Raw genomic sequence first — 13,258 nt, forward strand, 5'->3', positions numbered from 1 at the left:
CTGACATCAATAAGGAGGGAGGCTCAGCTCTGTTGCTTTTCTCCTAGGTCACTCTCTTTCTCGTTGTGTGCTGCCAGTTTGACTCAGCACCGGTTTGATGAGGGCACAGAGGTCTGAGCCTGTAAATGTGATCATGCCCAGAGAATGGCATAAGCTGGAAATTCCTCCACGGTTCTGGGAAACTCCATCTCCTTTGCCCTCCACCAGGACCTTGATATTCTGGGCCAGGCAACTAATGCAGTGTGTGGGATGCATGTTGATGCCTTGGAACTAACTTCCCAAATTGCTTTCATGCAACTTCGGGTGGCCCCAGAAAGTGGTGAAACGGGTCACTCCTCAAAGTCCATTTTTAAAACAGATGGACATGATCTGAAAGCTTGGCTTGAGTTTCCACCCTGTGCTAGAGACCATTACTGGCCAGTCCTCCCCGACCACACACTATGTGGCTACTAGAAAATGCAAAATTACACATGTGGCTTGCATTATATTTCTATAAAGAATTATGCTCTAGGCACGTGTACATGACAACAGGGTGGGATTGGAAAGTTACAACATGACCTAGAGCTACTGCATTGTTCTCAAATGAAGGGGCTGTGGGTCCCGAGTCCAACAAAGCCCCCCACTTTCTCACTGGGGGTCAGACTCCCCTGCTCACCTGTTATACAGCTGCTGGGAACTGAACGTGTAGAGCACATACAGGGTGTTTCCCGCCAGAAAGGCTAAGATCCACAAAATGACCAGCACCGACCTCTTCTCCTAGAGACAAAGCAAGAGATCTGTGGGGATGCTGAAACGCCAAAGGTGCACCTGGCAGAATATTCCAGAATGTTCCCCGACAAGGGGCAACTTTTCCCTTTCTCAAAGGTTTGGAGGAAGCAGGGCTAATGGTGAAAGGAAGGGCACTGGCATCTTTCCATCCCACTGGAACCTAAGGGATGGTTACAGAGAAGGTAACAGAAATGTGTGAACCTGCTTGGAGAACTATCCAGAGAGTCAGGAGGGCACCATGGTTAGCAAAACAGATTCTGGAGCTGGGTGGCCTGGGTTCAAATCCTTGGTCTATTATCTGGAGGTTGTCCAACCCTGGGCAATTACTTAAACTCTCTACATTTCTCTTTACTTGTCTGTAAAATGGGTATACATTGTATCTCTCTTATAGAGTCTGAGAATTAATGCACATGAACTGCTTAGAACAGTGCCTGGCATGTAAGAAATGTTAGTTTACATTTGCTGTTAGGAACTGAGGCACAGAGAAATTAAGTAACTCTGGCTCAAGGGCACATGTTTTAAGCTCCGGTGCCCTCATTAAAAAATGAGGTTTTGGGACTTCCCTGGTGGCGCAGTGGTTAAGAATCCGCCTGCCAATGCAAGGGACATGGGTTTGAGCCCTGGTCCGGGAAGACCCCACATGCTGTGGAGCAACTAAGCCTGTGCGCCACAACTACTGAAGCCCATGCGCCAGAGCCCATGCTCCACAACAAGAGAAGCCACCGCAATGAGAAGCCCGCGCACCACAACGAAGAGTACCCCCGCTCGCCACAACTAGAGAAAGCCCGCGCGCAGCAACGAAGACCCAACGCAGCCGAAAATAAATAAATAAAAAAAAAATTTTTTTTTTTAAATGAGGTTTTGTTAAGGATTAAGTAAACTTGATAAATGTAAACATTCAGTCTGGTACAGGCTCACATTTCAGGCTCACTAAATGGCAGGACTTGTTGTTTTGACTTTACAACCCAGCAGTAGATTCAGATCGACAGGTTGGAAACTTCTGTTCTAACTTTTTCTGGCATGGACCTTTGGGCTACTGCCCTGGACTGACCATTCAACATAGGGCCACATTTATAGGATTAAATTCAAACTCGTACACATGGATGTCAAAGCCCTTTGCAATCTAGCCCCGTTTCTCTTTCTCCAGCCTTGTTTCTGATTAGTCCCTAGGAAGACAAGCTGGGAAACCTTCTCATTTTGCTGTTTCTCAGCAGTCTCTCAGCCTGACAGCAACCTGAGGAAATTTCTAGAGGAGGCGTAGAGCAGGGCATTCCTGCCTGTGTACCCTGGGATACATAATCAGACCGCCGTGCTGCTGACAAGCTGAAAAGCTTGTCTTTTCCTGGACCAGGGCGGCTGCATTGCTGGAATAAGATGAGGTCATAACTTTCCCAGTGTAACCTTCCCTGTGGTTTCGGTAAATGCTCCACTGTCTCCAGACACAGCTCAGAGCTCAACACACTGTTACAACACACATTTCCATAGCGCAGACGAAATAAATGCATCTCCATCCACCCATTATTCCAGGAGTGGTCAAGGTTAACGGCCTGAGAAACCACCTCCAACCAACCAACTGCTCTTATCAATGTGATTAATCCACTCGGCAGCCCTTTTTATGCCAATAAATAATAGATTCCGGTTTAATCCCCTGTAAATCCAAACCAAAAGTGGAAGAGAAAGGGAATTAGCAATGCCCCGAGAAGCCAGACTCTGAAGGACAAATGGGGTACTTCTCCAGTAGTAAGTTGAGATTCCTAAACTTACTAAGAGTCATGCAGACTCCCTTCCACTGAAATATACACAGACAGGCAAATCATCACCTGTGTCTTCATAGGGTTCAAAGACCCCTAGAAGCCTGTCCATGGATACAGGCATCCCCTTGCCCCTAAAATTAAAGTCAAGGCACCACGCGGATGTTACTGCATCTGAGAAAGAGCCAGCCCCAATAGCCTCCACTATGACATTGAGCAACCTGCTGTTCTAATAGCAGCAGAAAGGGGTCTGCATGAAGAAGATGAGACTAAAGGTCAAGAAGAACCTCTGGCTCCATGCCCAACTCCAGACTTCAATGTGCTCATGTATCAAATAAAGACTGAGCTGGCATCTGTGCCTCATGGACGCCTAGGTGCTTCTGAGAAAGCAGATGACCCCAAAGCAGGGTCAGAGAGGATGGTGGCTATTATAGGATCACATGTGCAGCAGAAAACATAGGCTTGTTAAAAATAGCTCAATTAAGTTGTTCCTATGAGCCAGGCACTGCACTAAACACCTTCCATGAACCATCTCCTTTAATCCTCTCGATGGGTGTATGAAGTTGGTGTGGCAGTTCCTTTTCCAGAGGTGGCAGTTCCTTTTCCAGAGGTGGCACCTGAGGCTGAGATCAGCGAGGTAACCCATCCAAGGGCTTGCAGGAGGGTGGAGGAGCTGGAATTTGAATCTGGGGGGGAGTACAGGCTCTGGGTTCAATGCCTGGGTTCATATCCTGATGACACCCTTCACGCTGGCTGTGTGGCCTTAGGCAAGAAACTTACGGCTTAGCCAAGAAATTCTGGGCCACTGTTTCCTCATTGGGAAAATGAGTTCAGAATGATTTTGCCTCCCTCCCAGGTTGCTGGGATGAATCTGCAAGAGGAGCTGTGTAATGGGTCCAGCACCGTGCTGGACACGGTTAGTGCTCGGCAGATATCAGAGGGCATTCGGGATGATGGTGGTGAAGCCGTAGGGCCACCCAGCAGTGCCCGTGGGGCGGCCTTAACCATGAGCGTGGGTTGGAAGTGAGCTAACTGATTGAATGCCGGGAGGATAAGGGGAATGGGCCAGGGGCCCATGGGGAGAGGCTGCTGTTGGAAGGGAGAAGGATGGCACATCCAGGGATCTGCCCAGGGTGGGCGGCAGAAGAATGGCCTCCCAAAGGTGTTCCTGTCCTAATCCCTGCAACCTGTGAATATGTTAGGTTACATGGCAAAGGGCAATAAAGGTTGCAGGTGGAATTAAGTTTGCTAATCAGCTGACCCTGTGTGGGGGACAGTCTCCTGGATTACCCAGGGGGGGTCCAATGTAATCACAAGGGTCTGTAAAAGTGGAAGAGGGAGACAGAAGAGGAGAGTCAGAGGGAGATGTGTCTATGGAGGGATGGTCACAGAGATGCAATGTTGCTGGCTCGAAGGAGGAGGAAGGGGCCATGAGCCAACGAATGTGGGTGACTTCTAGAACCTGGAAAAGACAAGGGTCCTCTGAACCCTTCAGAAGGAACATAGTCCTGTTGACACTTTGAACTTAGGCAAGAGGGACCCACTTCAGGCTTTTGATCTACAGAACTGTGAGTAATCCCTTTGTGTTATTTTAAGCCACCGAGTTTGTGGTCATTTGTTATAGCAGCCCCAGGAGAGTAATTTACCAGGTGACTCACCTTTAGAGAGACCTGTTCCCGGAGCGTGGAGTTGGCATAGGCGAAGGTGCTGGCCATCCCAATGCACACGGCAATGCCTGCAGGACAGAGGAGGGGCCGAGAACACCCATTTAGACTCGTCAGGCCTGGCCCGGGCTTACTAGGGACACATCCCTGGTCCCCTCGGGGTTGATACGCTAACCACAGAGGAGAGAGAAAAATCCCACGTCTGGGGCATTTGAGCTGCCATGTGTATCACTGGGAACCCCAAGCCACTCTGAGAAGAGGCCTCTGACTTAGGGATGGGATTGAGGCCACGGTGGGCGTATTTTAATTTATTTATTTATTTATTTATTTATTTTTGCTGTGTTGGGTCTTCGTTTCTGTGCGAGGGCTCTCTCCAGTTGCGGCGAGTGGGGGCCACTCTTCATCGCGGTGCGCGGGCCTCTCACTGTCGCGGCCTCTTTTGTTGCGGAGCACAGGCTCCAGACGCGCAGGCTCAGTAGTTGTGGCTCACGGGCCCAGTTGCTCCGTGGCATGTGGGATCTTCCCAGACCAGGGCTCGAACCCGTGTCCCCTGCATTGGCAGGCAGACTCTCAACCACTGCGCCACCAGGGAAGCCCCCGGGCGTATTTTATAGAACCAGTTAGAAGCATCGGCTGTGCAGTCTGGTAAGACCTGTGTTCAAATCTCGGCTGGGACTAATCACTGCACCTCTCTGAGCCCCAGTTTCCTCCTCTGTAAAACAGACAGAATAATAACAGTACTTAACTCAAGGAGGGGTACTGCTTACAGTGTACAATCTCTACCAGTTAGTAAGTGGTGCCTATTATTATTTCTACTTTCAAAAAGAATCTGAGGCACGTTATTTGTAATAAAAGCATATGTAGAAAAAGACCACAACACCATAAGAAATTGAAGTTTCATGTTAAAGGGGAAAGAATTCCTAGCTGACCAGGAAAATATGACCCTTGCAGAGTAGGGAAAAAGAACTGAATTTTATTCCACAATTCAGCAAGCTACCATCGTGGAATTCTCCCTAAATAGGGATTTTCGAATCCTACTTTTTGTTCCCTGTGGAAAGGATTCTGCTTTCACATGACATGCAGAGTTCCCACACTTGGAGTTCACTTTTACTTTTTAAATAGTATGTGTGTTCCAGGCATTCTTCCAGATCTACTTTGTAAAAGATGTGTTTCTTCATTAAAAACATATAAAATCAAAACCAGTAACCCCACAATCTCTTCTTGTACTCTTCTCTTTGATCAAACAAAAAAACCTGCCAACTGAGAAACAAAATGACCAAACTTGAGAATAAAAATTAGTGGTGAGTTTGCTGGAATTCAGGGTAAGGGAGAACATGCCAGGTTCCATTTCTAGGAATAAAAAGGGAGGGACTGACATGGTAGCACCCCAAAAAGGAAGGAGTGATCTGAGTCAGCTGGAACCCACCAGAAAGGGGCAAATGAGACACAAACGATGGCCTAAACTCCTCTAGATATTTCTTGTGGGATGTAATAAGCCATGAGACAGTAATTAGTACTGTAATTTCTACCATAAGATAAAAACAATAGCCTAAGCTCTCCAGGGCACGGCAACATCATGATCTAATAACAGTACGTAACAGATAATAACAACAGTGGACCAGAAACCACATTAATTGAATGTTAAGTGTGTGTCAGGTGCTAGGCTAAGCACTGCATGAATCATTATCTTACTTCCTAATAATAATAACAGGTAGTATTTACTGAGCACTTGCTATGTGCAGGGTTCTATGTTAAGTATCTTACATGTATTAATAATGAATATAATAAAAATAATAATCTACACTTGCATAGCACTTACTCTCTGCCAGGCACTGTCCTCAGTGCTTTACATATGTTTACTCATTTAACCTCACTCAATCTCACGAAGGCAGATGCTGTTCATATACTATAATAGTATCTGTAACATACTATTATAGTCTATGTATAGCTATAATACATATGTAATAGTATTTGTAATAGTACATATACTATTTTAACCCCCATTTTATGGATGATTGGACTGAGGCACAGAGAGGTTAAATAATGTACCCAGCGTCACACAGCTAGGAAGGGGGCAGAGCCCAGGTTCAGACCCAAGCAGTCTGAACTCCTGGGTAGTACACTCTATTCCTTCACATCACCCAACCAGCTATGGAAGTTTCTACCACAACCCCGCTGGAGAGGTGACGAATCTGAGACTCGAAGAATGTGAGTGGCTTGCCCCAAGTCACACAGCTAGTCGGCCAGGATTTGAACCCAGGTCTGACTCAGAATCCTGGACTCCTAAGGACTTTGCACCATAAGGACCTCTACTGCCTTCCTTTGGCACTTGGGATGGAGACCCCACCCCCCTACCCAACGGGTGAGGCGGCAGTCTTTGAGCCCTGCACCCCTCCACACTCACCAAGCTTATGCTGGAAGCACACTTTGGCCAGGAGGATGAGGATGAAGGGCAGCCCTTTCTGGAGCCAGCAGATCACGGCCTTCAGCTCGGACAGGGCCGGGGCAGGCGTCCCGGGCTGCTCGTCGCCTGCCTCGTCGGAGTGCGCGCGGTGGTCCCCGCCCACGTGCTGCAGCAGGGAGCCCCCGCGGTGGCCGCCATGGTGGAAGTGGTGGTGGGGCTGGCGGTGGTGGTAGGCGCCCCCCTCACCGCGGCCCCCGCCTTCCTCCCTGGATGTGGGCATCTGGAGGAACACGTCCCCGCCGCCCGCCGCGGCCCCCAACACCAGGCTGGACGGGAAAGGGGTGGCGGGGAGGCTGCCTGTCGGGAGGCCCGATAAGCCGGAGAAGAGTGCTGGCGGGGAGGCCGCTTCTGCCTTCAGACTCTCAAAGACTCCGCCTTCGTCCACACTCGCCTCAGAGCTGAGCGCTTGACTGCGATTTCTGGGCCGGAAGGGAGGAGAAAGCCCCCACCAAGTCAGGCAGTGGAGGATGGGGGGCAAATGACCCTATCAATGATGTTATGGGCCGAATTGGGGCCCCTGCCCCAGGAAAATCATATGTTGAGACCCTAACCCCCACTCCTCAGCCTGTGACAGTTTTTGAAGACAGGGCTTTTGCAGAGGTAAGTGAAAATGAGATCATTAGGGCCAGCCTTAATCCAATATGACTGGTGTCCTTATAAGAGGAGGAAATTTGGACACAGACACGCTGGAGGGAAGACGATGTGAAGACACAGAGAGAAGGTGCCCATCTGTAAGCCAAGAAGAGAGGCCTCAGAAGAAACCAACCCTGCCGATGCTTTGATCTTGGACCTCCAGCCTCCCGAATTGTAGAAAATAAATTTCTGTAGTTTAAGCCACCTAGACTGTGATACCTTGTCACCCTGCAGCTCTAGCAAACTAATATAAGTAATAATAGCAATAGGGTCATAATCTTTACTGAAATTTTACTATGTGCCAGATACTTTTCTAAGTGCTTTCCATTAATTAACTCATTAAATCTTCCTATCAACCCTGTGAACTAGGTACTAATAATACCATCTTACAGATCAAGAAACTGAGGCACAGAAAAAAGTAACTTGTCCAGGATCACACAGCTGGTAAGGTATGGAACAGGGAAGAGTCAAACCCAGGAAGGCTACCTCTGGAGCCTGCTTTCTTAACCACTATACTTTACTAAAAAGGGAGCGCAGAGTCCTCTGATTCTAGAATAGCCTCAGAAACTCAGGTACCCCTGGTTCTGTAATCTCCAAGTTCAATGATTCCCAGTTCCCAAGAGGATCCACCTTGGTCACAACTGGTATTTGGAGGGCAGCAGAAAGTAATGGGAAGAAGATTTAATTGGAGAAGCCCACATTTGAATCCTAGCTCCACCCTTCCCAGGGGTCTTAACAATCCTGCGCTCAGTTTTCTCACCTGGAAAATGGGTATAAACACCATTCATGCATAGAATTCCTAGGCATCAAATTTAGAGTACCCCTTTCAGTGTACCTGGCACTTAGTAAATGGGAACTATTATCTCTAATCCCTATGGAAAACCTCCAGGGCCAACTGCCATTTCTAGTTCCAAGCACAGGCCTACTGTATTGGAATCAGGTAAAGGATGCTGATGCTCTTTCAGAGCCATTGCTGGAGGAGCAGAGAGCCTAGAGTTACCCTTCCAAGAATGGTGAGCCCCAAACTGGGTGCACTTTCCCATGAACACCATGCCCCGGAGTTCTGGATGTCATGTGTCTTCTCTTGGGCTTGTCCTTTTCGAATGGAATCAGTCTACACAACAGGTGGAGCTGATTAGCTCAATGTGCTGTGTCAGTGGGAGGGGCAAAGAGCCACCCTCCCTTCCTTATCTCACCCCAGAGTAGGGTTCCCAAGGAACCTCCACAGACCCCTATGGTACTCTAAATACATCCTGAGTTTACTGAAAGTGAGTGCTGAGTTCCACTCATCCTGTGGACCCCACAACCCAGGGCATACAACCCAGGTGCTTAATAAAAGTATGCTAGTTATCGGGGCAGTGGTTTAGAATCCGCCTGCCAATGCAGGGGACATGGGTTCGAGACCTGGTCTGGGAAGATCCCACATGCCGCAGAGCAACTAAGCCCACGTGCCACAACTACTGAGCCTGCGCTCTAGAGCCTGCGTGCCACAACTACTGAAGCCTGCGTGCCACAACTACTGAAGCCTGTGTGCCCAGAGCCAGTGCTCCGCAACAAGAGAAGCCACCGCAATGAGAAGCTCGCGCACCCCAACAAAGAGTAGCCCTCCGCACCGCAACGAACAGTAGCCCCTGCTCTCCACAACTAAAGAAACCCCGCACGCAGCAATGAAGACGCAACGCAGCCATAAATAAATAAATTAATAATAATAAAGAAAAAGTATGCTAGTCATCATCCAGGCACAAAATGGCCCCAGAGGGAGGCTGCAGGGGAGGTTTTACACTGCTTTCACACTTGCTCTTATGTAATCTACTCTCCACTCAGAGACAAGGGTGCACTAAAACAAAAAAACAAAAAAGCCATATATCTGATTATTTCACTAACCCACTAAAAGGGCTTCCCATTCTCAACTCCTTCCTGCAGTCTCAGATAAACCCTATAGATAGGGACTAATATCATTTCCATTTTACAGATAAAGAAACCGAGGCTTAGAGAGATGAACTTGCCAGATATCTTGGATTATCTTGCCCTGAACTCCAATCTCACCATGTGCCCTTTTCTCACTGCCCAAGGGCTTCCCAGGGCAGGGCCTTTGCCCAGGCCATCCCCTTCATGGGCTGTCCCCCAGCCCCACTCTGTGCCACCTAGGTAACGTATGCTCATCCCTCAGATTCTGGCTAGAAATCTCTCTTGCTCGGTGGAGCCGTGCCTGCCTGCTGGACAATGCCCGTCTCCTTGCTCTCTGTCCTCACTGCACTCTAGCCTCCCCTGCACAGGACTGATCATATTTATTGTTTTACTCCTTACCTGTGACTCTCAACCCTGGATGTACATGATAATAACTCGAGGGAGCTTTTGAAAAACACAGGTGCCCTGGACCCGATGTTGACCAACTGAATCAAAATCTTTGGGGTTGGGCCTCAGCACCCCTATTTCTTCGGAGCTTTCCGGGTGATTCTAACATGCAGTCAGCACTGAGAACGGCACTTGAGACTGGGCCCTGCTCCATAAGGTCAAAGACCATGACTGTTTGCTCCCCATTGGATTACCACTACCCAGCAAAATGCACCTCGTGCACAGAGCATGCTCAATAAATATTATTTGAAAGAATGAATGAATAAGCATACTAAAGGCTCTGAGAAGGCCTGCAACTGAAAAAATTAACTTTGTTAAACCTAGTGTTTCTCAAACTTATTTGACCATGGAAAACCTATTCAATCTTGTAGAACACCTGTGAAACCCAGCAGGGGAGATGCCGGTCTGGAGAAATCTTGGGGTTGGCTTCTCTGGCCTTACAAACTTGACCCGGGGGTAAGTTATCATAAACCACCAGGTTTACACCCCAGCAAGGGGGGGAACTTGAAGATGGTTACCCACTCCCCCACCTCCCATGGCCCATCCCTCCTGGCTCCAAAAGCCCAGGGAACGTGTGGTCCTATTCTCTTGGGTTTGGGATAATAATAAAGATAGTATTAATAATGACAACAACAACTAACACCATGGCTATGATCCTCAAGGGGACCTGAGCTTTTTCTGCACTTCAAGAAGCTGCGCTCAGAAAGCAGGAGTCCTGGCAGGTGCCCACAGTGGCCGCCCTCTCTCCCCCACCGTCCCACAGGGACCTGGAAAGCCTCCTGTCTGCCTTGAGCTTGCCAGCACTCTGAGTCCACTGGGCTCAGGGGGCCTCCAGTAGAACAACCAGGGAAGACTCAACCCACCAAGGACCTTCTTATAGCTGGCCTCCTTTCTCTGGGCCTAAACGGGAAAGAATATTCCTTGGGGGGCAGAGGCTGAGCTTCCAACTTAACCACTTAAAGGCTAGAACGTGAGGTAGCCCGGGAGAAGAGTGAATCCACCCAGATAGGAGACAGAAGAAATGTGGTATCTCAAAGCACAGACTTTGCAGGGGTCAAATGGATCAGGGCCTGAATCTCAGTCCTGCCACTTCCTGGTTTTGTGACTTCAGGTAACTTACCCTCTCTGAGCCCCAGTTTCCTCATCGATAAAATGGTGATAAAAATAGTCCTCACTTCCATAGGCTAATGTGAGGGTGACACAAATAAGCACACAATACACAGTGGCCATTATTTCTCCAGCATGGTCTCTGTCCCCAGAGACCTCACCGTTCATTTGAGAGCAAAGAGTAATTCTGTCTTCAGAGGCTGGAAAAGCTCCAACAGCCATGCTTATTAGGTGGCGGGTTCTGTGTTTGTGTATCTTCACTCATTCACTCATTCATAAGCAAACCTGAGTTTTCTGCCATTTATGGATGGGGAAACTGAGGCCTAGAGGTGAAGGTGCTTGCCAAAAGCAGCAAAGGGGGAAGTGGCTGAGCTGGGATATTGGACAAGGGTTGTCTGACTTAAGGCCAGTGCCCTTCTCTGCAGAACAGGCAGGCTTGACGGAAAACTCAATACTGGACTGGTGGGTACTTTGTGATTGTGCGGCCAATCTAAAGAATTGCAGGGGACTTGAAATGGGCTGTGAGGGAGGAAAAGCTTGGCTGCCTGTTCCTTGGATGTATGGTCCAGCAGGGTGAGGGGGTTGCAGCTGGGAGACTGTCACAACCTGAGAACAGGTCCCCATGGTCTGTACTCTCTTTGGCTTAAGTAGATAGAAGTTCTAGCTTATTAGTGTTTTAACTGCGTTTTCTTAGATTCTGTACTTGTCTATTTGGCATCTACACATTACAGGGTCAAACTAGTGGCCAAAGTTGTTTACAGCTCCCCTGTGGTCCAGAGCTCACATCTCCAACCACCTCCTTTATCTAATTCACATTCTCAGCCAATATTTCCTCTGCCCCAAATCACTCAGGGCCAGGTACAGACAACTAGAGACCACTCCTATAGCCTAGAGCCCACCAACATTATTCAAACTAGTCAATCCTAACCTGTTTCCCCTCCCCTACCTTACTCTGTGTGGAAAACACAATAAAAGCTGTGACCTATGCTTTCCCTTTGCTCCTTTCTGCCTCCTGGCTGACCCCGGTGGTGCTTCCCCATGTGGCCCTGCATAGGGCAACATGCTCCCTTCTCTTGGAAAATGCAAGTAATAAAAATCTTCTTTCAATGTCATCAGCCTCTCCATGTTGCCACTCAGACACCTCTATAAATTAAAATCCCCTGGGTACAATCATTGATACAATGAGTCAAGTGGATCACTGTTTGCACAGGCTTTGAGAATTACCATAAGAGCAACAGCAAGCTGTCACGTGTTGAGGATATGAGGCCATCGCTGTGCAAAGCAGTTTCCAATCAGATTTCCTCTGCTCTTCTAACAAGTAGCCCTGAGGGGCAGGTATTACTCATCCAGTTTTGGGTTGCCCTTGACCACCTGAAGCTCGGAGCCTCAGATGGAATGAGGGGATGCCTACCTTTCAGGTGGAACGTTATCCGTGTTGCTGCTGTGGCGTCTCTGCATCTTCCTTAAGACCTAAAAGTCAACACATGCATGAGCCAGAGTCTCCCAATATCCTCAGTGCCTGTCAGATCACCATGGTAACCATAAACAAGTACTACTTGTATCTTACTTCCCTAGAGCTCTCTGACATTTTGCAAACTGTGTGTCGGTCTGTTATGCCATTCAACCCTCAAATCAACATCCCGTCCCATGAAGAAAGTGTCATCAGCCCATTTCATGGATGAGAAGGATGAGACCGGAGCTGGAGGAAGTTCTCATGTCAGAGGAGAAAGAAGTGAACTGTAAAGCAAAGAGGTGCTGGAGGAGGTCAAGTGAGCAGCAGATTGACAGTTAGGAAACATGGACCCTGGACTGATGCCACCCCTAATTTGCTGTGTGACCCTGGACAAATCAGTAACCTCTCTGTGGCCTCAGACTCCCCATAGGTTAAATGGGAGAGGGGTGAAGTGTCTGAACTCAAAGCTTCCTTCCAGCCCTTACATTTAATACAGTGGTAAAGAAGATCTGAATTCTCATGGAGACACGTCACCTGGTTCACTGTGAGGAACCACAGGGACTTCAGAACTCCATGTTGACGACACCTGAGGTGGGCATTCAGGTGGGGATGTGACCACTGGATTCCAGAGAAAGCAGGCCTCTCCCTCCTCTTCCTCTCCAAAGGGATGCACGGGTCACAGGAGCTTACCAGAGGCTCCAAACCCTGGATGGAATAGAACACTTAAGTGAATAGTCCACGGGATGCCTTGAACCTGAGAATAAGTCTTAGGGCTTCATGGGTAGTTATAAGCAGATGGTTCTGTTGCCTCCTTGTCCCTTGTTAGCCTTCCATTGATACCTTGTTGGGACTCCTGAGGACCGTTATGATCTGAATGTATTAATATCTTGTCCTATTGTCAAACTCTGAGTCATGATTGGGGAATACAGAAAATATATTTAAGGCCCTCCGCAGGCTACCCACTGCAATCAGAAAAAAATTCAAGCTCTGTTCCTGGCCTGCAGGCCTCACCTGTTCCCAGTCTCATTTGCCCCCACTCTCCTCCAACCACACCGGCCTTTTC

The 13,258-nt window shown here is 48.5% G+C and overlaps 1 protein-coding gene across 4 annotated transcripts in view; it reads right to left on the bottom strand.

The window, feature by feature from the left end:
• The window catches only part of RNFT2 (ring finger protein, transmembrane 2), a 61,205-nt gene that overhangs the window by 46,519 nt on the left and 1,428 nt on the right, over positions 1–13,258 (bottom strand). For 3 of the 4 annotated variants that reach the window (XM_059894799.1, XM_059894797.1, XM_059894798.1), the window contains exons 2-5: positions 12,154–12,212; positions 6,588–7,066; positions 4,178–4,254; positions 656–756 (exon numbers count right to left, since the gene is read on the bottom strand). In XM_059894799.1, the coding sequence (XP_059750782.1) occupies positions 656–756; positions 4,178–4,254; positions 6,588–7,066; positions 12,154–12,200 (704 nt within the window). In that variant the 5' untranslated portion in view covers positions 12,201–12,212. Of the gene's footprint in view, positions 1–655; positions 757–4,177; positions 4,255–6,587; positions 7,067–12,153; positions 12,213–12,729; positions 12,898–13,258 lie in introns of those variants that run through there. The other variant, XM_059894800.1, reaches the window with a different exon arrangement.

This window comes from Balaenoptera ricei, chromosome 14 (genome assembly GCF_028023285.1).
Source record: "Balaenoptera ricei isolate mBalRic1 chromosome 14, mBalRic1.hap2, whole genome shotgun sequence".
Taxonomy (NCBI): Eukaryota; Metazoa; Chordata; class Mammalia; order Artiodactyla; family Balaenopteridae; genus Balaenoptera; species Balaenoptera ricei.